General features: G+C 37.4%; 1 protein-coding gene across 17 annotated transcripts in view; it reads right to left on the reverse strand.

Moving 5' to 3' along the window:
• nbeab (neurobeachin b) overlaps positions 1 to 25,608 on the reverse strand; it is a 295,564-nt gene that overhangs the window by 111,623 nt on the left and 158,333 nt on the right. For all 17 annotated transcript variants that reach the window (XM_082179446.1, XM_082179444.1, XM_082179438.1 and 14 more), the window contains 5 exons: positions 21,918 to 22,069; positions 19,644 to 19,761; positions 15,822 to 15,949; positions 11,717 to 11,778; positions 2,092 to 2,156 (listed from right to left, as the gene is read on the reverse strand). In XM_082179446.1, the coding sequence (XP_082035572.1) occupies positions 2,092 to 2,156; positions 11,717 to 11,778; positions 15,822 to 15,949; positions 19,644 to 19,761; positions 21,918 to 22,069 (525 nt within the window). The remainder of the gene's footprint in view (positions 1 to 2,091; positions 2,157 to 11,716; positions 11,779 to 15,821; positions 15,950 to 19,643; positions 19,762 to 21,917; positions 22,070 to 25,608) is intronic.

Below are 25,608 nucleotides of genomic sequence, written 5' to 3' on the forward strand. Positions count from 1 at the left end.
TGCATTTAATTCAGAACCAACTTCACATGCTTAGTTTTACACAGTACTTTAAAACTTGTAATACAGTTTATTATTAGAACATAAGCAGACGTTCCAAGAGGCCAAACACAACATTAGTCTCATTAAATAGTTCAAATAAACTATCCGTTGCATACATGGAGTGTAACTGCAGGTTTCTGGAAGAAAAAAACACCTTCATTCTGTCCAGAGATTTTTTTTTTTTTTTTCTTACATACAATCCTTCAAAGACAGACCTAACATCAGCTCTTAGGTTAAGTGATTTATGTTTAAAATAATTTATCATAATTATTGGATTTTGTATACATTTTAATTTGTTTTATTTTGGTAAACATATTTCAACAATTAAAAATACTTTACACACTACAGTTTAAAGGTCATTAAGTGTTTTTTTTTAAGTCTCTTGTGCTCCCTTAGTCTGAGGAAGGACCTCTGCCAAAAGAGCCAAAACTTGGCAAAAGACATATTTGTCTTTTGAAATGCTATTTCATGCATACTGAGTTTTTTACACTGTTAAAGAGTTGGATTCCCATGCTAAACATGGACAAAGTTTAAAAAATTAAGTTGTACGTTTGATGGAGTATTTCTGTGCCAAAAATACTCCTTCCGGTTTGTCACAAGTTTCGGAAAGTTTTTTTCGAGTATGGGCGTGTGTGACGTCAGATGGGGCGGAATTTCCTTATACTGGTCCTAAGGGCACTTCTCTCGGAAGGGCGCGCGCGCACCTGTAGACCAGAGCGAGAGAGCGAAAGCAGTATGCCCATCAAAGCGCTGTGCTCGGCTTTAGGGAAGTCATCAACGGAGTTGTGCAAGTGTTCTTGGTTGTTCCCTGCATTTCGACGATGATTGTTTTATAAACAAGGCCCAGTTCGACGCCGGATTTGCAGATCGTCTAATGCTTAAGGATGGAGCAGTCCCAACAATAAAGGTTCACGGTCGTGCGTTGGAACCGCAGGCGGTGAGTAAAACTGCTTCAAATGTCTGTGTGTTGTTAGCTATCGGCGCGTAAGCACAGCAAGTAAACAACATGATCACGTATAGTTAATGTATCTATGGAGCATGCGATGTATGGTGTGTGTGTGATTCGCGCTCGTGATTCTTTAGCTCCGCCCACACGGCACGCCTCCAGCCGCTCGTTTTTTCCGGAAAGACTCGGTACAGCCTATCTTTCTTTTACAAATATAATAAAACTAAAGACTTTTTGGAGATATGAAGGATGCAATACTACTCTATAGGTACTCAAGATTAACATGAGATTGACTGAAACTGAGTGTTTCACCCCCCCTTTAAGTCAGTTAATTTAATTCCTTTTTTTTATATATTTTTTTTACTGTGATGTAAATGAAAGTTTCTTCCAGACGATTACTGTTGCACTACATCCACTGAGGTAGGATTTGGAATGAGGGCCAGTGACACAGACAGACTGAGAGACAGATAGACAGACAGGTAGAGAGGGTGAATGACTGATGTGCCAGCACCCTGGACAGCGACTGTCTCTGCTGACTCAGCCTGATTGTCTGAATGTGTGTGTGTGTGTGTGTGTGTGTGTGTGTGTGTGTGTGTGTACAGATGGGTCAGCAGATGGGTGTGCAGGCTGATCCACCCTGGATCAGCTCGACAACAACGAAAGCCTAAACCTGACAAACACATGGACACACACACATACACAATCTTTCAGTGAGATAGAAAAGTAGACTTAAGAAAAGCAGCATTCTGGATAAAAAAACACACCAAAAAAAAAAAAAAAACAGAGAAAGACTGAAAACGAGACTGTTAACATGATGTACACATTCTAGACAAGAGGTATGTCAGAAGGTTTATAAAACCACCCACTCTTAACATGCTTATCTCAGCGTATTTTACACTCTGTTCAACCACTAACTCACACAAACTGTGGCCACACTACCGGGACGAGAGGCTTGGGGCTAATCTGGTCCCATTCCTCGTTATAAGCGATGCCATGGTAACCCGTCAACTGAACAGACCAGCACCAGATAACCAGTTTGAAGTGACATAAGCTACAGTGATCTGTGAGCTAGTAATGGTGTTTCAGGAGCAGAAATTAGACTTTACCTTCCCTCGTTGATGAGCTCAATGAAAGCCAGGCCAGCGTTCTTCTGTATCGAGTTCTGCCACTCCTGAAAGAAACAACATTTGTCATTCGTATGTGGATTGTGTTCTTTTGTCTATCAGTATGCTTAAATACAGCTTGTGCAAGAGGGGGAAAAGTGCAGTTATAATTACTATTTTATATATATTACCATATGCTGTCCTAGACCTCGACCTTTGATCTTAAAATCAATCCATCATAAAAATAGTAACCATTAGATTAAATATATATATATATATATATATATATATATATATATATATATATACTGTATATATATATAATTGAAAAAAATCCTTATATATATATATATATAAGGATTTTTTTCCTAAAATACAACGATATTAGTTATATACACATACAATCATATGATTGTATGTGTATATAACTAATATCGTTGTATTTTATGCAATGAAAATAAAGGATAATTGAAAAAAACCCTAATATATATATAGGTTTTTTTTCAATTATATATATATATATATATATACACATATATACATATATACACACACATTAGGATTTTTTTCAATTATCCTTTATTTTCACTGCATAAAATACAACGTAATTAGTTATACATACATACATACATACATATACATATACTGTACATATATATATATATATATATAGCTAGTTTGTATAACATCTGTAAAACAATAAATAAAAATAAAACCAGTGGCAAAAGCATCTGCAGAGAAATCTTTCCCCTAAAGTCTCACGTTAAGCCTAAGTGAAACATTAACGATACTGATCGCAGCAAATTGGATTGCTACGTATTTGAGAAAGCAAAGATCTATTTGAGGTCACGTATCCGCGATCGAGAGCCAAAGCCATAAAAAGCCTGGAACTTGGCCCTGTGCGTGTGCAAGCATCTTTTCTTCCTCTGCGCACAGATCCGTAAACACAGGAGAGATGTAATTGCTGAATGAAACTGAATCCTCTTGCCCCTTAAACACAGCCATTTCCTCTCTGTGAGCACCCAGTGACAGATCACCGAAGACCTCCGTCTTGAGACCGGCCCTCTCGCCTTGCCTCCAGCGCTTTGGAGGCCTTGGGGAACGTCTCACGCCCTCCCTCTCCCCGTTTCCCGGGCTCTCCTTCCTCCGCTGTCTCTCACACACACAGCACGGGTCTGGAGATGATTAAAAGGCAGTTGTGCTTCTCACTATGGGAAATTCTCCTCCGTTCTCTTGTTTGCTCTCAAAGGTACGAGTTGAGGAGGAGGAGGAAGAGCATGAGCTGGGCTGGAGTTCAAAAGGAAAGAGGGCATTTGCAAAAAGTTGGCCTCAAAAATATTCCCCTGTCCTGCGGTGAGGGGATCAGGGTGAGAGAAGAGCCACTGGGAATGGATGTGAACGGTTCCCTCAGAACGAGGACATTTTTAATACATACATTCTATGGTTCTTGAGTATTTTTTTATTTAATTCTGTTATATTCCCCAATTTCATATTATTCTATGACATTTATGTTTTCTGTAAAGATCTTTTGTGAACACTTTTAAAAGGTGCTGTATGATGGTGTTAGCGATGATGGAGAATGCTTTAAACTTTAAACTTTTCGCTGTAAACTTTTGTAAATGTCTTTATTGTCACTTTTATTCAGTAATGACAAAAAAAAAATTTTTATAATAAAAAAAGCCCATCCTACTGACCTTAGACTTTTGAGTGATAGTGAGTAGATTATTATTTGAAGCATAACAAACTTCTTTTTGTTAAATGCTTTTCATGAATCACGTTAAAAATGCCACTTTTATATTTTGTTATATAATGCACAGAAGATTTTATAATGTGGTTTTAAGGGATAGTTTGCCCAGATATTCTGTGGAACACACGCACACAAAAGATATTTTAAAGTGAGATTTTGATTGTTTTGTTCATAAACTGTAAAAAAAAAAAAGAGATATATAAATAAATATAATTTATACTAAATTATAAATAATTTATTATTTTAAATTATATAAATTATTTATACTGTATTAAATACTAAACACCATCACGATAACATTAAAGTAATGCAATAAACATTAATTTAACAATATTAGAAGTATCATTAAACCCTAATATATCTAAATGATTAGAAACAACTTAGAAGAAACTTTATTTCAACTAAAATCCATCTAATGTGAAGTGTCACACAGATATTTCTGGGATTCTGGCATTATACAATGACTCATTCTTATTCACTTAAAAAAAATAATGTAATTACATTAAATATGAGGTGGATCTATTACAGTTAATCACCGTATGGAAACTTACTGTTAACCAATTAAGAGTTACTCTTTTACCATTAAAATCAAGATTATTTTTTTTTACCGTCAGTGGGGTTCAAAACAATATCAACTTTAAATGTATGGACAAAAAGACACTACAGATTTATTTTAAATATCTTCTTTTTGTGTTCCACGGTAAAAAGAAACAAATAAAGGTTTGAAACTACACAAGGGTGAGTAATTGATAACAGAACTTTTTGGGTGAACGATCCCTTTAAAGGCCACTGTGTGGGCTCTGCTCAGGTTAAAACTGCATAGCACAACTGCATGGTAATATGAACAGACAATTTAATAAATAAATAAAAAGTCAGAGAAGAAAAAAAAAAACATCACACACACTGGTGAGCATCCTCACTACCCTTCATTGAGCCAGAAAGAGACAACACTGAGGCGCATCTGGTCTCCAAATGTTGTAACTGACCCAATATGCCTTGCTCTTTCTATTTCTTTCTATATCTACTCTGCAGTCAGACGCTTTGTCACTTGAGATCGGGCTGGCTCAGCTCAGTGCTTCATCCCTAGCCTCCGCTCAAGTAGAGCAGCACCCACGTGACAAAAATAAATAAGGAAATACATGCAGATGTGGGGGTACACTGGCCTGCCAAAAGAAAATGACATCAGCCAAGAGAAAGAGCCAAGTCCCGCTCCGCTGTCTCTTCTCAAGTAGCCTTTGCACCAGTGCTGTAACACACTTCTTTTGAGCCATTTTTTTTTCTCTTTCTCTTCAAGAAGGAGAGTGAGGGTCCCCAGTGGGTGGTGAGTGTGATTGTGAGGGGATTTTGGGGGGCTCAGACGAGTATGCCGTCCATCTGAAGTGCATTAGCGATGACATGTACCTCCAGACTGCGGTAATGTGATCCCGCATGTAAAAGAGAAGATCACTTCCGGCCTGCCATCTCCAGCGAGGGACTTATACTGGAAAAAGCTGACACGCTGGGTTTAAGAGATGACAAAGAGTTCATCACATAGGGGATTTTAAACTGGTCCTGGGACCCCCGATGGGCCACAATGGGGCCCTTAAAAACGTTAAAAAAAGTGTAAAAAGGTATCAAAATTCTAAAAAGTAATAATAAGTGTCAACTTGAAAGTAATGGTAACACTTTACAATAAGGTGCATTAGTTAACATTATTTAACTACGTTAGTTAACAATGGACTGCGCTTCTACAGCATTTATTAATCTTTGTTAATGTTCATTTCAACATTTATTAATAAATAATTCAAATCAAGAGTTGTATTTAGAACATTAGTTAATGCACTGTGAGTGAACTAACATGAAAAAACTATGAACAGTTGTATTTTTATTAACTAACGTTAACAAAGATGAACAAATACAGTAACAAATGTATTGCTAATGGTTAGTTCATGTTAGGTAATACATTAACTAATTTTAACAAATGAACCTTATTGTAGTGTTACCGTAATAATAATAATAATAATAATAATAATAAAAAGAAATAGAAAAATGGTCACTTAAATATAAAGTTGTAATGATTAAATTACATTATGATTTCAGCTTGTGTGTACATCCTTTATTCATATAATGGGATAAAAAAATTCCCCATTTTGGAAACAAACCAATTGGTTCTCTTATTCTTCAAGATTATGACAAGTCACATTGTTTCTGCACTGAAACATTGAGTACATGCCTTTTGGAAGTCAAGAACTTAATTTCACTCAAACTCAAATCAACTTTAACCTTCAATTTCCAGTCACAGCTGTCAAGCACTCCTGTCAAAACTGCTTGCCAAACGTACTCAGCTGAGAACGCAGTCATTAGCCAAAAATGTGCACCACGAAAACCGTGGGAGGGGAAAAAAACCCTGTAGTTGTAGCACTTACGCTTGAGCTGTTCACCTCAGCCTGCTAGTTTTTTCCTCCCTGACTTTGTGACTCACAAACTTTAATGGCTCTTGAGAATTTGCAGCATCTCAATCCAACCTGTCAAGAGACAGAGGGAGCACTTTGCTTTTATCTGCTCAGCGCTGCTCCCGACATCTGGAGGCCGTCCATCGGTAAATCTCTCCGGCTCCACGCTAGATCCTTTATGTATGTTTAAGCTGTTACACGAAACAGACCCGGCTGACCTCTGCGGCACCCGCTGCCACTTGACTGGATAGAGACACCGGCTGTCTGCGGCCTTAGATGAATAACAGTGATTAGGAGGCATACATAAAAAAGTGCAAGATGATTATCGCTAATTTATTCATAAAAGTGACAGTTCGCGAAACCGAGCGGGTCGTAAGGTCACGAGCGGTGAACGTCCCGCTGTCTGGGTGCATTAGTGCGGAGATGAAAAGGGGAAAGGCTGGAGGTTGTTGGACTCGCAGCAAGGACGTCTCTTACCACAACATGATTCGTAGTGGGATGCGGGCTGTGTTCAGGTGTGCACCAAGCATTTATTAAAGTGATAGTTCACCCATGAATTAAATCATTTACCCACTCTCATGTCTTCAGATGTTCAAACTGCTGTTTTCCATACAATGAATGTGAGTGGTGACCATAGCTGTCAAGCTGATTTTTCAGTGAATTATGACTTAAATTTACGTCTGTTCCTCATACAAAGCTATTGTATGACCTATGACCTTAGGTCTTACGGACTATATTTATTGTGCTCTTAGTGTTTTTATTTTATTTTTTATTTGACAGCACCTGGGCCTATCTACTGCCAGCATATGGGAGAAAACACCATGAAATTCTTAAACAAAATATGTTGGGGGTGCCAGAAACAAAATCAGGCCCATGATTTAAGGACGGAAGGAAGGAAGGAATGAATGAATGAATGAATGAATGAATGAATGAATGAATGAATGAATGAATGAATGAATGAATGAATGAATGAACGGATGGATGGATGAACGAACGAAATAAAAATACATAAATGTGTGTTGATTTATAATCATAATATATAAATATTAAATAATAAAAATAAATGAATTCATGAATTAATTAAGTAATTTAATTAAACAATTGTTTCATACATAATGTAATACTGTTCAAAAGTTTGGGATCAGTAATAAAAAAAATATAAAAATAATAATTTTCTTCAGCAAGTATGCATTAAAATGGATAAAAAAATAACAGTAAAGACGTTTATATCATTACTATATATGAAGATTTCAGATGTGCCATCTGAAATTTTCTTCTAGAATGATAATTTTTATCAAACTCGTATATTTAAGTTCAGTAATTTCACTTAAATGCCAATGAAAATTACATATTAATTGTCATTTAAGTGAAATTACTGAACTTAAATATACGAGCTTGATAAAAATTATCATTCTAGAAGAAAATTTCAGATGGCACTTAGATGCTTTTGCATCTGAACTCTTCATATATATACATATACATAAAAACATATGTGATACTGAACACTGGAGATGATCACCGACAATGATGCTGAAAATACAGCTTTGCATCACAGGAATAAATTACATTTTTAAAATACATTAAAACAGAAAGCAAAACAATTAAAAAAATAAAATACTAAGAAAATCTTACCAACCCAAAACTTTTGCACAGTTGTGTACACACATTTATAGAGTCTTAATACTTTTCAAAGTAAATCCATTTCACTGTCTTTTCCTCCCTCTCTCGCTCACCCACTCATCTAAAGAATCAAGCCTTTTGTTTATTAAGGCTCTTGGTTTGGGCAACGTGTTGTAAATCAGATCCTACGGTGAGCCAGTTTTGAAGGCTTTGGCTCCAAAGAGACTTTCCTGCGTCTGAAAGCCGTTTTGGGCCCAGGCTCTGGTTTCACCCCATCTTTGGGCAATCGATATATCAGGCAGTTTCTACCCTGGGAGCTTCTAATGGCAATAACTCTGGTAACATTATATGTCTAACAGGGGCGGAGGAAGAGAAAACCAGGAGCTTGAGTCTCAATGTGATGCTTCACTCGCCAATAAATCCAAGTGGCAACAAAGTAAGTAGACTGCATAAAAGAGATACGAGCAAAGAAAAGAAATAATTCCAAACATTCAATGCAAGAAGGGAAATGTTGGCTGAAATCTTCAAAAGGAGAAGAGCAGAACAGCAGGACGTATCCTGAGCGCCACAGTGTCTGGAGGACTCCACCTTTTTCGGGGCAAACTAAGAGCAAATGTAGAGATCGACTCTCAAGTCGCGAGGTTAGCGGTATGGACTTCATAGAGTCAGAGGTGCCATTCAACCACTAAAAGCTCCCGCCCCGCCGAGCTCTCCGACCGGCTGGATTCTGAGGAAGAGATGCTGAGGTAATGGCTTCCTTATGGACTCCCGGAGCAAGAGTGATGGGCTGACAGAAGGTATGTTAAATATCTCCCGCTCTGACTACAACATCGGGACCCTGACCCCTTTGAAAGAGAAGGCTTAACAAGGGACTCCGAAGGTCAGCGAGCTGTAATATGTCACTGGGATTTAAAGAGAAGACGATTGCGGTGTGTTTACATGAGCTGGGGTTACACTATTTTCAAGCCAAGATGGAAAAATGTGGGAAAAGGTAGGAATAATATAACCCTATAAAGCCTGCTGTATCATATTTGATACACAAATGTCTAAGGCCTCTAAATTATTAACATGATCAAAACTTTGCTGAAAAAGACTTTTCACAATCTATTAAATGCCTTCTTTCCTCCAATTGATAATTCAAATTTTTTTTTTTTATAATTCTAAAAAGTCTACCTTCAGGTCATGGCACATGCGTCTTCCTGCTGTGAAATCTTTAATGATTTTTATAAAGTAAATATAAGAATGACTTTTATATTGTTAGTTCATTGTATGAACACTGGACTGAAGCAACTTAGGTTTAGTTGATTATGAATACATTAGTTTTTAGAAAGAAATACGTAAAAATGTGAATATCTAATATTATACATTTGTACTTTTGTACGTCTCAATCATTATGGTATTGTGTTGCAATATATGTTTGGCGCACAACCCCACCTCCACATCATAAAACTAAGCATTTATATTTCATCTTACTAAGACATATTATTGGGAGATATAGAGTGACAACTGATATTTATATTTAGCAGTTTGCTATAATGCTATAAAGATCTCATTGATTATATCACAAGCTATCAATATCAACTTACTTTTTGGCCAAAATTATATAAGCCCCATATTTTCACTAAACCATACTATACTGTATGAGCCATAAAAGTATTATGTATCAAAAATGACACCCAACGAAAACAAATATAAAAACCTTTTTTTAAATAAATTGTCTAAAGGTTCAATAAACATCTGTTTAAAGTCCCTGTAAAGGCAATTCTAAAAAAAAATTCTAAACACATTATAAATGTTAGAAATGTATTACTAAAACATATTACAAAGACTGTGAACTGTGAAGTGCTGAATTGTGGAGTTAGACCGTTAAACAGTTTTTCACCATTGCTGTGTTCCGGATTTTTTGGGCGGGGCTAAAACGGGGGCTCGATGATGCACCGGAGCCCCTGAGATCCTGGACACGCCCCTACTTGATGACGCACTGGAGCCCCTGACGCTGCCCCCTCCCCTAAATAGAGCACTATCACATCAGTTTACCGATCGCGAGTTACTCTCAGTACTATTAGTTACTACAGCCTACAGTTTGCCAGCTAGCTATGCATTCGTCACGGAATTATGTATTACCTGGATGCGATCACGTACAAAACAGATCGGTGTCCTTATTAAAATTTCCAAAAAACGATCATATCAAGAAGAGGTGGATTAATTTAGTGAAGAGCCGCCTTGATGGAGAGCTGAGGATCACCGCCAAAACCTGCCTCTGTAGTGATCATTTTACACGGGATAGTTTTATAAACTTTCGTCGGAGACAACTGGGATTCACTGATAGTCCGCTGTTTCTGGTGAATGGGGCCGAGCCGACTATCTCTCGCCTCGGCCTTCATCCTCCCGTCGCGCCGACAACTGGTGCTATCGTCGGCAGTGCGTGCCCACCAATGAGTGTAAGTTGCCTTGTGTGCTTATGTTATAATTAACGTTATAGTAGGTAGTCCAGGCTCGAACATGTATGGCTTTGTAAAAACAATTAAGCTGCTAGGAGGAGCATCCATTCCGGCTGTAGCGGTGACAGACAGTTGAGTGTGGCGACGGTAGCTTTCCCGCGAGTGGGCGTGGTTTCAGCGCAGCCAGTGGACACGCCCCCAGCGTTTGAGAGCAGAGACAACTGATCATTTTTTCAAGATTTTGATAGCTTATTTTATGTACTTCCCGGCTTTTTTTATCATTCAAATTTGGCTGGGTGGCTAATAACACATTTTTCTGTGGTGTGACAAACTCAGAACACATACTTAATTTTGACTTTACAGGGACTTTAATTGTTTATTTTATATTTTAGACTTTACAGGGTTAATATGAACTATTTCATGTAAAGCCCCCCTGTGATGAAAATAATTGTTTAATGTTTATGTGTCTATGTGGTGTTTTTGATTTGTTTTAAGACAAACCATGTGTAAATTCATCAGTCAACACAAGTATTTCCTCTTTAAAACGGCAGTGTTTGAAACCGCTCGTTTCCTACCGTCAAAACATGTAACCAATCACAAGTGGCTGTCCCCTCAAATAGTGCCCTATCTGAGGGTATAGAGGGCAATTTCGGACACAGCCTTGGACTACCCACGTGCACTGCACATCAAAGACTCCAAGACCTCAAGATGTGTGTGTCAGATAAGAGAGATTTAAAAATGTGCAGTATTGGGGTACTCCAGGACCTCACATAGTCAAACCAAAGGCTAATCATATCAATTACCGTTATGTATCCAACGTTGTAGAGAGTGATTCATAAAACGCATTTCCTTTCTGATACATTGACTTGTAGAAGAGCCACTATAATTCGCTCTTCCTTTTCTTCCTCTGAGTTTCTGGTTTAACATACAGTATCTGGCTGAATTACACAAATATTTCCAAGTTGAGCGAGTGGATCTGGTAGTCCGAGCTGTTATGAGTGAGTGGAGGCGGGAACTAATTTGCATATTAATGAATTTGTGTTTACTAAATAAAGCAAGGGTGTAGAGTTACATTGAAGCTATTTTTAGGCATGGAGAAATTATTTTCCAGGAAAAAATAACATTTTAATATGTCATTTTGATTATCAAAGATGAGTTTTAAGGGATAAAATAATTGACTACTTTGATTTCACATGCCGAGTGCAGTTTGACACACTTGAGGTTGACTTTGAGAAATGAACATGTTAATGGACAAAGTCATGTTTGTGTATTGCTTTCTGTCATTCAGACAAATATTTAAGCAGCTCACCCTGACCGGTAACAATAGACAATGTGTCATGTAGCTGGAAAACAACATTAGAAGGATAAATAAAAGAGAGACAACTCACCTGAGAGCATAATAACATAACTAGTTCCACCACAGATGTGCTTGATTTCATGCACACCAGACCTGGAGGAGAACAGAAAGGAAAAACAGAAATAAATATTCATAAACACACAAAACCAAAACATCTGCAAGGGTTGGTGAAGGACATGCCATCCACACGGCCTCAGAAAAAGTATGGTGTAGATGAACTAAGCGGTCTGAAAATGCAACCATTTAATGTCGCGCAAACAGCCAGGCCATTTCTGATGAGTTATGTTTTGAAGTTGAGACTGAATGTCTCTTGTCGTCTGTGCGTTATGAATCAGATGGCTAACAGCTCGCGGGGTCACTAATAGTGTCTCTTGAGAGGTCAGAGGTCATCTGCTGCATGCAAGTGTGAGATCAAAAGCCAAGGCCATGGTCTCACTTCCAAATTTGCAAAAGAAGAACACTTATTTTATGTACAGATATGACACATACAAATACGTATTCTAAAAATGCAGAAATTCGAATACATTTTGCTCCTTATATAGGCACCATTCTCTTAGAATCAGATGTTGATTGAGTAAAATATGTAGTTTTAAATGAAAAGTCTGTTGTTCATTGAATATAAAGGACAGTCGGTTAACCTCACTGATAAACAAGGTAATTGTAAATGACATGTGCAATTATTGCCAGACATACAAGACAAACTTTCTCTTTCAAACACATGCGTACACCTGCATTTACATACAAACACAGCACATGGCTGATGCCCTTGTTTGCATGAGCCAGTAGAGTCAGTGAGACAGGACTCTAATGAGAGTAAGATGAGCGAGAGAGAGAGAAAGACAGAGAGAGAGAGAGAGAGAGAGAGAGAGAGAGAGAGAGAGAGAGAGAGAGCGCTCTGCATGAATGTGGTTTAATGAGACTCAGTGTGGGTTGTTGAGAAGATGTGCGCTGTTTTTTTTTCTAACTGATTAGGCTTATTTTTTTTCGCCTGGTGGACAATAAAAACATAACTCTAGAATCGTTTCAGAGAATTTTGCAGAGAATTGCTCATTTTCTTCAGTAGTTCTAATTCTTTAAATCAAAACTGTAAATCCCAATAATTAAACTTGTCTACACACAATCTGTGTTAGAACGTTCCAGTAAACTGAGCTTTAAGCTCTCTTCCGTCTGAGAGCACCACTTGTCTCGTTACCCACTTAAACATCCTTTTTACAATGAATGATGGGTCTTAAACCATTCAGTCCATGAAGTTATGACCATAATATTTCAGAGGCCAAAAGTTCAAGTCCCAACAATCTCTCCGTCTCATTTATGAGGGTGAGACGGGGCCGTGCACACAGCCATTCCCTTTAAGCCTGACTGTCGACCCCGCTCTTGTGGCACCCCACCAGGGTCCCTCTCTTAAGTCAGGTGGCAGTACTGACCTCTGGCTCACGCTGCTGGACAAACTAAATGCATTCTATTTAAACAGCAAGTTGCCCTGCTTTCCAGTTAAGCCTGAATGTATGTGACATTGTCAGAGGGCCGTAGCATCGCAGGCTTGGGCGGTTTACTCTCACAAGAAGCATAGTGTTCCGCCCAGGGGCTTCGCACTCAAGCTCCAAGTGTCGGGAAGCTGTCCGAGGGCGAACAGGGCATAATTGCCCCCAGTGAACGAGTGTCTGGAGGGGGGCCGGGCGGGGGCTTGACCCCTAGTGCCGGGCCGAGTGATGGATGAAGGGTAATTATGGGTAAATAGGGCGCCTTTGCACCGACTGAACAGTATTTCAGCTGTGAAAGGTTGAGGAAGAGTGGAAGGGAAGGAGGTGGGAAAACAGACATCACTTCTTCTGGTCATGGGATGGTGTTAACATACTGGACAAATGAATGAGGGGGTAAAGAGTCATCTATGAGGAAGTCGCTGTTATGTGTTCGGGATTGGGGTTTGTTTGAGGAGGATTCTGGTTGGAAAGCATGAGGACTGGTTGGTCAGATGATGCCTTTAATGGGATAGTTCAATCAAAACATTTATATTCTGTCATTGTTTACTCACCCTCATGTCATTTCAATCCTGCAGAAAGCAAAATAATATTATTGGGAGTTAAACATCATTGGACCCCATTGAGTTTTACTGTATCCCATGCAGCAAAAAAATATTTTATTTCTGTCTATTATAACATATTTAAAAATATGCTAAATATATTTTGTAAATAAGATGGGTTAAGGAAATATCACTTTAATTTTTACAAATATATTTCATATAAACTTTCAGATACCAAAATATATAACAAAATGTGCTTCAACGAGCAAGAAAATATATTTATACTCTATAAATACATTGTAGGCAATTGCATATTTGTATATTATGTATACATCCCCTTTTTCAAAATGTCTTCTTTTTTTGTTCCACAATCAAATAGGTTTGGAATGACATGAGCATGAGTCAATCATGACAGATTTTTCCTTTTGGGGTGAACTATTCATTTAAATTTGTTTAGCCTCTGGCAACCATCCACAACACCCTTGCAACCGCATAGCAACGGGCTAAAAACCACCCAGTGAACTTTTGCAACCTCACAGCAATGCCCCAGTAATCACTTAGAATTTGTTTAGGAAAATGAACTCTTAGAAAACCAAAGGGTCAAGGTTTGGCAGGTTAGCAAGGTCTAGTTCACCCCTGCTGGTAGAGTCTGTAACTACACCATCTGAGAGAGAAAAAAAACACAATTGACATTGAATTCACTAGTAAGTTCATGAAACTGACACCTTAGGCAACCATAACTGTGAATCTTCCAAATGTGGAAAGGATAAGGTTTTAACTACACAGTTAACTGGCTGTTATAATTCATACAAATAATCAGCGTTTGAGTCCAGGGCAGAATGCGTGTCTGAGTATTTGTTTCATGAAATGGCTGCCTGAGCTGTAGACACACATATTTCCAGCATGCTGTAATGTGGAGTGAAATTAGTCTGAACAAACTGGCTTTGAGCAGTGAGAAGGATGTATACTATGATTTGGCACTGGGGCTGAAAGGTAAAAAAGCCTCAAAACAGAGCCTGGAGTGTGGGTTCCCGTTCAGAGAGAGGTTGACTTGCCATGCGAGGCATGTGTGAGAGAGTGTGTGTGTGTGGCAGCTAGAGAAGGGAAGTAGTTCTACAAATGAAAGTAGCTCTATGCACGCTATGCAGCGCTCAGAAACAAAGAACGAGCATGGACGACCAAATAAAACTAAAAATAAATATACATATTATTTATACACCATTGTTAAAAAGTTTGGGGTCACCTATGCTCACCAAGGTTGCATTTAATTGATCAAAAAATACAGTAAAAATAATAATATTTCAAAATATTACTACCATTTAAAATAACTGTTTTAATGTGAAATTGATTCCTGAATTTTCAGTGTCCTTACTCCAGTCTTAAGTGACATATAATATGGTATTATATACAAATATTTAAACCAGTTGTGCTGCTTAATATTTTTCTCGAAACCACGATGCATGTTCTTGTGTATGTGTGTGTGTGTGTGTGTGTGTGTGTGTGTGTGTGTGTGTGTTCTATATATGAAGAGTTCAGATGCAAAAGCCTCTAAGTGCCATCTGAAATTTTCTTCTAGAATGATCAATTTTTATAAAGCTTGTATATTTAAGTTAAGTAATTTCACTTAAATGACAATTAATAGGTAATTTGCATTGCCATTTAAGTGAAATTATTTAACTTAAATATACGAGCTTGATAAAAATTTATCATTCTAGAAGAAAATTTCAGATGGCACTTTGAAGCTTTTGCATCTGAACTCTTCATATATATATATATATATATATATATATATATATATATATATATATATATATACATACATATATATATACATATACATATATACATATACATATACATATACATATATACATATACATATACATATATATATATATATATATATATATATATATATATATATATATATATATATATATATATATATATATCTACAGTACGTATGTTATAAAATATAAAAGGTTTGTAACATTATGCCCTCTGCATTATAAAGCAGACAGGTGTTATTCAGTGCATGGTTACAACTTACACTCTCCTATACCAGCATGATCACATATAAGCAGACAGAGAGAGAGGAGGAACACAGCACCATTACCTTCAATGAGCAACTCTTGACCATGACTGCCCAGCAGAGTACGAGACAGGAAAGGTGCAAAGTCCACAAAGATCTCCCTCAGCAATGGAGCCACCTTCTCCAGAGCTCGCTCCAGTTTAGTGGTGATACTGTGTGGATAGACAAAGTAAATGAGGCTGTGCATTAGAGAAGCTGAGAAAAAAAAAGAACAACGATTTTTGAAGACAAAAGTGTTTTGTGATTAATACTTAACCCGTAATATAGCCCCTACAGACCAAAACAAATTCACAAACTAATAACCAGCTGTAGATAACTTCAGAGTCAACATCTTGGGCTCTGGCAACAAAGAAGCAAGCCAGCTTGAAAACTACATGTACCCTACAGGAATCCAACCCCACTAGAATACAAGCATGTTAGTGGTCACGCAAAACAAACTGGAAGTACAGCCTGGGGTCCTGACAGTCAGCTAAATGAAGAAACCTTACACAAAAATCCAAAACACAGAAGTGCTGGTACAAAGACCAAAACACACAGGGGGAAAAGGTGACTTCACCGATTTTTCAAGAGGCACTAATACCAAATGAAAGCCAAATTAATGAATTCATACTTTTGTTGGAATTGTGACAAAGAACAAGTCCTTGGTATTATTGCAATAATGCATTGTATATGGTATTACTTATAATTTTAAGTTATTAAATAGAGTTAAATAAAGAGCAGACCACATTTTATGAGTATTCCAAATATTTTCAAAGGGCTTACAAACGTACTCTTGCCCCAACAAAATGAATTTTAAGAATTTAAGAATCAGTTTTGAATCAAAAGGTTATTCAGATAAGAAACGTATAAGTTTCTGTCTAAAGGTTTGTAACAGTATGCACATTGGATTGTACTGACACCAAAACGTGTTAAGAACAGTCCTTATATGGTAAATATTGTATACACATTATTTTAAGTTATTACAGTCCTAATATTGATTCAAAATGCACAGTACAAGCATATTTACGATCCTAGCATTTAAAAATGTTGTGCAAAGACAGTATTTTGAGGCTTGGGTAGCACAATATTGCCTTAACAGTAAGATACTGAGCAAAACTCCAGGGGATTTTGTTGTTTTGCAAATTTCCTTGGGTTCGCTTGTCTAGGTTGCAAATCTGAAGATAATTAGATCGTAAGCTTTGAAAAATACATGGTTTCCTTTTTGGTGTCTTTATTGCGAAAGATTCAACACTAAAGCTATTGTGTGTCATAAAGTGCAGAAAATAAGTGGGAAAAAAAGAGAAAAACTAATGAGACACATGCAGCGACAGCGAAACCCATCTCTTGTCTCTCGAAGTGCGGGTTAGGCATCACAGCCTCTGCATCCAGACAGTTTCATCATTGACTTCACACTCCCAGTAAGTGCTGTCGGTTACCGCTGCCATGGAAACTGATTTGCGATTCCTGGCGCGGCAGAGGAGCCACAAAGAGTGCGTATATGTGTGTGTGAAGTGTAGAGAGATAGAGCTGCACACACACACGCGCTTTCTCCTGTGTAGTCAGACGGTGGTGTGTCTGTGAGATGTCTGTCACAAAGCATTAGACGAGGTGAAGGGATGGAGCCAAGGTCAGCACGGTTTTCCACACACTCCCCAAAACACCTACGCGCACTGATTTCTCTGCATTAGTGCTCGCGTAGCCCCCTCTAACAGCACAGACACACGCGGTGGGCAGTGAGGGAGAGGACAGGCGATACATTTGAGGTGTGGGGTGTCTTGTTTGTCGAAACCACAATAATAAAAACAAGCGAAATGATAGTCGTCTGATGCCCTAAACAAAGGAAAGGCACAATGTCTGTAAACATAAAAAAACAAGGCTGAGTGCTGACCCCATCTTGTGGCGGTGATGATAAAAACTCAGGAATAGCATGGCTGGCTGAACAAACACAACTGCATCTGATCAGCTGCTGACAGAGGAAACATTTCCCACTCACAAACACACACTCAAATAAAGCAATACACTTTCTGAGGGCGTGTTTTACAGTGATTTTACCATGTTAAAGGGGTACTGTGAGAAATCATATTGTGTTTTTTTTTAAATGGTGTCTACAGAAATATAAGACACACATTCAATAAATAATTAAATGCATTATTAATAATTAAAAAATGTATCTGCCTGGAAACATGGACCTCAAGGTAGATAGCATATTTGCGATGAATGCAAATTAAACTGTTAGGGACTGACACACTGATATACAGTACACAAACAATTTGAATTATGAAATTTAGTAGGGATGCACTGCCAATTATTTTCATGTTATGTTGCCGAATATAATTCAAGTGAGGAATACTCCATTGCTATCTGTGCATTAAACAATTTTAACGCACGACATGGAGGCAAAGAACCACCTGACGCGAATCTTTTAATGCATAGCAAGCCGTGGATTATCCCGCTTATACCATGGCCATTTCCAGCATTGACAACTTAAAGCTGTTATTGATGTTTGCAGCGCAATATTTGACCGGAAGGATAAAAACAATGGTTATTTTCATAAGTAACAGCATTCTGCCCATTTTAAATCAGACACAGAGATAAAGTAGTGCGAAACCATAAGATTGCATTTATTTGAATTAATGAATTATAGCATTTATTTGAATTAATTATCGAGTGAGAGAGAGAGAGAGAGAGAGAGAGAGAGAGAGAGATGAGATGTGCGTGTGTGAATTACCTGCGTCTGTGCAGTGTCTCTCTCTATTAACAACTAAGCTGAGTTTAATGACTTCAAAACCATATAATGTAGCGATTCAGTAGCTACGTTAATTTGTTAATAAAAGTGGCGGGATAGTGTTGATAACAAGTTTCTGTGCTTCTGAATGTATCTGTATGTGCGACGATTAAAATGACTTGGAACTATCTGTGCATTAAACAGTTTTACTGCACACCTTCCAGTCAATCAGAATCGAGTATTCAGACAGACCATGGTTTAATATACAATTCTATACTATTTTGTCTGTATAAATATAAAACACTAGCCTGGATGCCAGCCGAACTTAGCCCCGCCCACAACATTTTTAGGTTGGGAAGTTCGGTCTGGACTTGATCCGCTGTGGAGCAACTATGCTCGAACCAGAGCTGTTTGGACCAATCAAATTGTCAGGGCGGGCTTTATACGTTGATGGACAGATGAAATTTGTTAAAGATTATATTTAACAGTGTTATTGAATTATTACTGTTTTAGAGATCAACTTTACGTTAACATTAGATGACAACAGAGGTAATATAAATATAAAAATAAGGAAAATTATCAGTCACAATCAAATATCCAATACTGGTCAATGTATATTCAAATTCTAATAAATAAATAAATAAATAATCAACTGATAACTGATATGCTACTGATATATTGTGCGTCCCTATGCTTAAGACAGAACAGTGCATACTTACAGTCTTGTTATCATTAACATAAATCTACATATGTTGTGACCTCACAATCGCTTCAAATTTGCTTCATCCAGACGTTAGTCAGGTTAGACGACATACTGAATTTAATGAGGCTGTTAGGGGATAGACTTGCACTCTTTACAATGCCAAAGTTTTTGTCAATTGAAAGTTTTTTTCTTTTTTTTTCGGAAAGACGTTCCTTCAGATGAACAAAGTTTGTTGTTAAACAACAATACAATCTATTGGACACACTGTATTCTATGGTATCCCTCACAAACTTGGTTTCATTCCTGTCAAAAAGTGTAATATGGCGCTACCCTGATTAAGGTCTATCATCCGACTATCCTTTTCCCATAAACATCAAGCTGCATCTCTATCCAGCTGTCTATCTTATACCTCAACACACATCCTGGGACTCTGATTCACCTCATGTTCTCCATGGTGTCCTCAGGCATAGGGGCCACAGTCTGAACCGCAGGCAGATTCTTGCTGGTGGCTCCATTCACAAAGCTGGAAGAAGAAGAAGTGGAAGAATCCGTGGCTCCTGTGAGACAACGAGAGAAATCTGAGGTTAGAAACATGCTGATTTTAATCATTTAATTATGCATTGTGACTGGCTAAATTAAGTTTTTGGTGCAAAAAAGTGGACTTTAGGGGGACAAATAAATAAATCCATTAAAAAAAAAAACAGAAAAAGTTTTTCACTCTACATCCAAAACAAATGCCAACCAAAACATCAGATGCAGTAAAATCAAATACTCTTTCGGGTTTTTCATCAGGTAACAACATAACTTCAGAGGCACAAGCTCTGAGAAACGAATCATCACTATTACTCTCGCCTCCCCATGAGAAAGTGAAGCACCATCTTACAATTCCTCTTATTTCTCTCTCTGTCAAAGGCACAGTGTCCACAGCACCCTGTGCAGCAGGGAGCTTCTGATAGATACATCACAGCAATGGACTGTCATCCTGTGAAAGCACAAGCTGTCACGGGACATCTGAGGATGGGAAATCTATTACGCAGCCATCAATCGCCGTGTCAGAGATGAGTGTCCACCCATAAGCAAATACACCAAGATGAAGGGAAACGTAAAGAGGGACATTCTGATGGATTTCACTGGAAGCGCAACTTGGCCTGATTCAACCTCAATCCAAATCAACGTCCCTTGTGCATTCGAAGATCTCAATGAGGTATATAATGGACAATGGGGAATAAAAGTCTATTTTAAGGAAAATGTGATACATTTTTCAGTTCTCAAAATATACTGTACACTACATTTCAGAAGTTTGGGGTTAGTATGTTTATTTTTTAATTTTATTTTTTAAAGAAATTAATACTTTCGTTCAGCAAGTAATCATTTAATTGACCAAAAGTGACTGTAAAGGCGTTTATAATGTAAGAGAAGATTCCTATTTCTTAATATAAAAGTATTTCCCACAAAAAAATATTAAGCGGCACAACTGCTGTTGTCAGCATTAATGATAATAATAATAAATGTTTCTTGAGCATCAAATCATCATCTTAGAATTATTCCTGAAGGATCATGTGACACTGAAGACTGGAGTAATGATGCTGAAAATTCAGCTTTGCATCACAGGAATAAATTACATTTTAGAATATATTAAAATAGAAAACAGATATTTTAAATTACAATAATATTTCACATTATTACTGTATTTATTTGATAAAAAACATAATATTGAAATATTATTACAAATTTTACAATCTATTTTAATATATTTAAAATGTAATTCAAAAAGCAGCTTAAAAAACCTACAAACCCCACATTTTTTAATGGAAATGCATTTAATATATATAATAAACAGTTATTTTAAATTGTTGTTAAAATGTTTTTTAGCAAATAAATAAATGCAGCCATAAAATTATTTATTGGATTATCATTTATTTATGTGACAGTACATGGTGATTTTTTTTACTTAAAACAAGAGGATAAACATTTAGACATTTGTGTAAAAATAGGTTTGTTTTGTTATATAAATTTGATATGTTAGTCCCATCTAAACTTGGCCTACAATTCCCAATCAATTTAAAATATTTAAATAATCAAATGGAGAGAATTCGCATTCCAGGTATTTTCAATGAATCCCACAGAATGTTACTGTATGTACCCAGGCCTGAAATTCCTGCCTACAGCAATAAACATACAAACACATTCACACAAAATAGGTGTATATAACAGCTCAAGTTTTAAGAGCAAAATCTATAGTGTTCACAGTGTGCAGCCTGTGGCAGACACTTGACATATAAGTTCCTTACAGTCTCCATGTGGCTGCCTAACAACCTTGAAATTTCATACAGATCCTATCTTCAGGAGACTGAAGTCACGGTGGATCCATGACATTCTCCAAGGTGGTACAAGTGTGAGAAAAAAATATATAGCGAGGGGTGCCCTCTAGTGGACAAACCGCTTGATGCCACCAAATCTAATTTCCTGACCACGAACGGGTTTGAATTCTTTTAGGAATTACATCTTTAATTATTCTAGGAATAGCAGAGGAGAGCCTGCATTTCAGTGGAAATTCACTTAAGCACTAGCACGTTCAAATTAACGTCTCATTAACAACACAGAGAGCGGTTGTGACCATTATATCTATCCTTATAAAGTTACCAGTTAACAACATAATAGAAGAGGTCAAGTTGGGATGTATTGAGACAGGATAGGTCCGAGCGATGCTTACCTGTAGTGTTGATCATGCTCTTGGGTGCAGCCGATGTAGCGGCGAAGATGTTTGGGGTGCTAGCAGAGGTCAGGGCACTGCTGGAGCCAGAACTGCCCACTGTGTTCACCGTCAGGCCCGACGCAGGCTTCTTGGCCTGTACCACCACACTCCTGCAGGAGGAAGGAGAGAAAGTGTACACAATCTATTGATGCACTGGAGTGGATTTTACCAAGCACTTCCCAAAAGGGGGGCAAGTGAACTACACAGGCTTCCAGACTCCGCAAGAGTGAAAGGAAACATCTAACAAAGCAAAATAAAACAGTTCACCTGAAACAATAAATACACGATTGCTTGTGAAATTAGTTGATTAGGCCGGAGGGAGATTGACGGCAGTTTTCCACAGTCCAGTCAGACTGGATGAAAGTGGCCAGACTGCACAGGTCCCAGTGCCATGGCCAGGGGAAACCAGCAGGAAAAGTAAACATCCTGCTGTCCTGCCGACCTTACGCAAGGAGAGCTCAGGGCAAACAAACAGTAAAATCAAAAGCAGTGGCTGCTGGGTTTTGCGTATGTTTCTCTTTTCTGCTGTTTGTCCAGCGCTGTGCCTCGACATAATGTCAAACTCAGAGAGGAATTCATCAAGAGAGATTTTCCAGGAGCGTCACCAAATGTTGCTGTTGCTATAGCAGGGCAGTCTTGAGGTTCTCACCTTAGAAAACCTTATGGGTTATTTGTACTGTGGAATACATTTACATGTCCCCATTCTATCTCCCTATATTGGATGAAATATTAATATAAAATATTATTCAGTTATAAAAACATTAAATAAAAAATTTATATATCATAATACTCAACTTTCTTTAATAACAATTAGCGCTGTCAAATCGATTAATCGCATCTAACAAAAGTTTTTGTTTATATAATATGTGTGTATACATACACACACATATACATATATATAATATATATATTATATATATATATATACACACATATGTGACCCTGGATCACAAAAACCAGTCACAAGTTGCACGGGTATATTTGTGGCAATAGCCAATAATACATTGTATGGGTCAAAATTATAGATTTTTCTTTTATGAGGAAAATCATTAGGATATTAAGTGAAGATCATGTTCTTCCTACCGTAATTTAGGAATTTATTTCCTACCGTAAATATATAAAACATTTATTTTTGTGAGTGAATGAAGCACAATCGCGAACATAAATTGACAACTTTAAAGGCAATTTTCTCAATGTTTCGTTTTTTTGCACCCTCAGATTCCAGATTTTCAAATAGTTGTATCTCGGCCAAATATTGTCCTATCCTAACAAACCATACATCGATGGAGAGCCTATTGGAAACTGACCCATGTGATTGGTTTTGTGGTCCAGGGTCACATATATTATATAAACAAAAACTTATGTTAGATACGATTAAACGATTTGACAGCGCTAATAACAATATCTCAAATGAATTAACACAGAAGTGAGTTTTAAATAGTAAACAAACTGCAATTTTATTAGGAAATATTGGTATTACTATTAAATAAATAAAATGTAATTAAAAAGCATTTTATTAGATTTCTTTAAACACAATATCACACATGAATTCACACAGAGGTGAGAAAAAAATTGCCTAAGCAGGACGACACTGTCTGAAAGTTAAGAACATCCTTTTATAGAAATACTTCATTAAACACACAAGTTTAAAAGTATAAAATAAGTGTATAGAAAGTACATCAGAAGGCATGGCATGACAGCAATGACCCTCCTATAGCAGGAAATGGGGCAAAATGACAAAACCAGCAATCATCTTGTCATCCTTCTTTGACCCTCACAACACTGGCCAGCTGCAATCTCTGAAAAGATAATTAAAGAAATAGTCTCTAAATATAGCTGCTAAACATATTAAATCATTAAAAAGGGACTAAATATACTAATCAACTTAATTATCCCTTCATGAAATGAGATGTTTTTTTCCAGCTTATTTATGGACGAAGCAGAAAATCACATGGTTTCCAGAGGCAACGAGCTGAAAATAGCGCTGGAGACGAGCAGGATCACGAGTTCACATTAAACTCTTGACCTCGCCGATAATCTCCTGTATGTTTCCACAGACATTCCGGAGATTCACGGAAACCCACCTTAGCCCGATAGCAAAGAGCAGGAGAGGATTAGTTTGATATTATACACATGACAGAGTCAAGTGTTTTGGAGGATGGAATGATATTTTGTTTGTGTGTGCATCGGTCTGGTTTTCTTATCGCAACTTGACGTGGTCCGAGATGCTGGCTGATACAGAGTGTTTTTTTTGGGGGTGATGTAGCGCAGGGCTGGTTCTAATGTCACCTGCTAAACCTCCTGATGCCGCACAATGTGACCTCAGAGCAGACACTGTACAGAGAGAGGATGGAGGCATTAGAGCACTTGTCTGGGACACTGCGACTCGTTCTCTTTAACGTGGTGGCGTGACACAGACGGTTTCTCTGAGATCGCATGCGAGGAAGCAAAAACATTCTTTGACACGTGCTTCCCCTTAAGTACCACAAACAGAGAATAACAGACCCTTAAAATCATACATGTGTACCACTGTCTGACTTACGAGGGCTTATTCTTGCAGGTGCAAATATGTACTCTACCATTCAAAAGTATATATCTTTTTTTTTTACGTTTTTTAAAGTAGTCTCTTTTTTCTGGACTCAGGATTCTTTGAGGAATAGAAAGTTCAAAAGAACATCATTGATTAATTTTGTAAAATTCTAAACGTCTTTACTGTCACTTTTGATCAAATATAATGCATCCTTGCTGAAGAAAAGTATTAAAATGATTATTTTTTTTAAATCATACTGACCCCAAACTTTTGGTTCAGTATAGTGTAAAAGGGTTCTGGGATGTCATTCTGAAGCTTCTGACGGCCTCTGGTCAATATTTTTATATAAGTTTATTTATCAAAACCAGCAGCCAGGACTTTCTGCAAAAACAGTCCTTTCGCATTCCACAGCAGAAAAGAAGTCACACAATGGTGAAAAATACAAGTGAGTAATTGGTAAACAGTTCCATTAATATTTCATTACTTTGTGAAAACAACATCCAAATGCACTTTATCAGAATAATTACTACTAACTATTAATAGTAATTAAAGTAATATTCATTAAAGCTACACTGTGTAATTTTTTAAGTTGATTCTTAACAAAAAACACGTTCTTTCAAAATGATATGTGCTCATTAATGTGTAATTACTTCTACCAACTAATGAAGTATTCTCGTAAGCGTAGAATCTGCCATTTAGAATACATACGAGCGAGTCGCTCGAATGGCGGCAGCCATGTTGCGCCTCCATCTTGAAAATACATTAGCCAAAGAGGGACATACCAGGAAATTCAAGCTTCGCCTTTCGCGTTTTTACACTCAGTGGCACCGTGACGAATGCGAGGGGGAGATTACTCACGACTGCCGGCAGATTTGAAATAATACGGCCACCGTAGGAGTTAAAACGCCCTCGGAATGGGAGGGGCTAGAAAGTAATATTCAGTTGGTAGTCATAAACAATTTCACCGCTAGATGAGAGAAAATCCTACACAGTGTAGCTTTAAATAATGGTCTGGTTTCACAGACATGGCTTAGACTAAACCAGGATTAGGCCTTAGTTCAATTAGGGCATAAAAGTAGCTTTTATAAACGTGCCAATGTTTCTTCTTGAGACAAAACA

The sequence above is a fragment of the Leuciscus leuciscus genome (genome assembly GCF_965113295.1).
Source record: "Leuciscus leuciscus genome assembly, chromosome: 9".
NCBI lineage: Eukaryota > Metazoa > Chordata > Actinopteri > Cypriniformes > Leuciscidae > Leuciscus > Leuciscus leuciscus.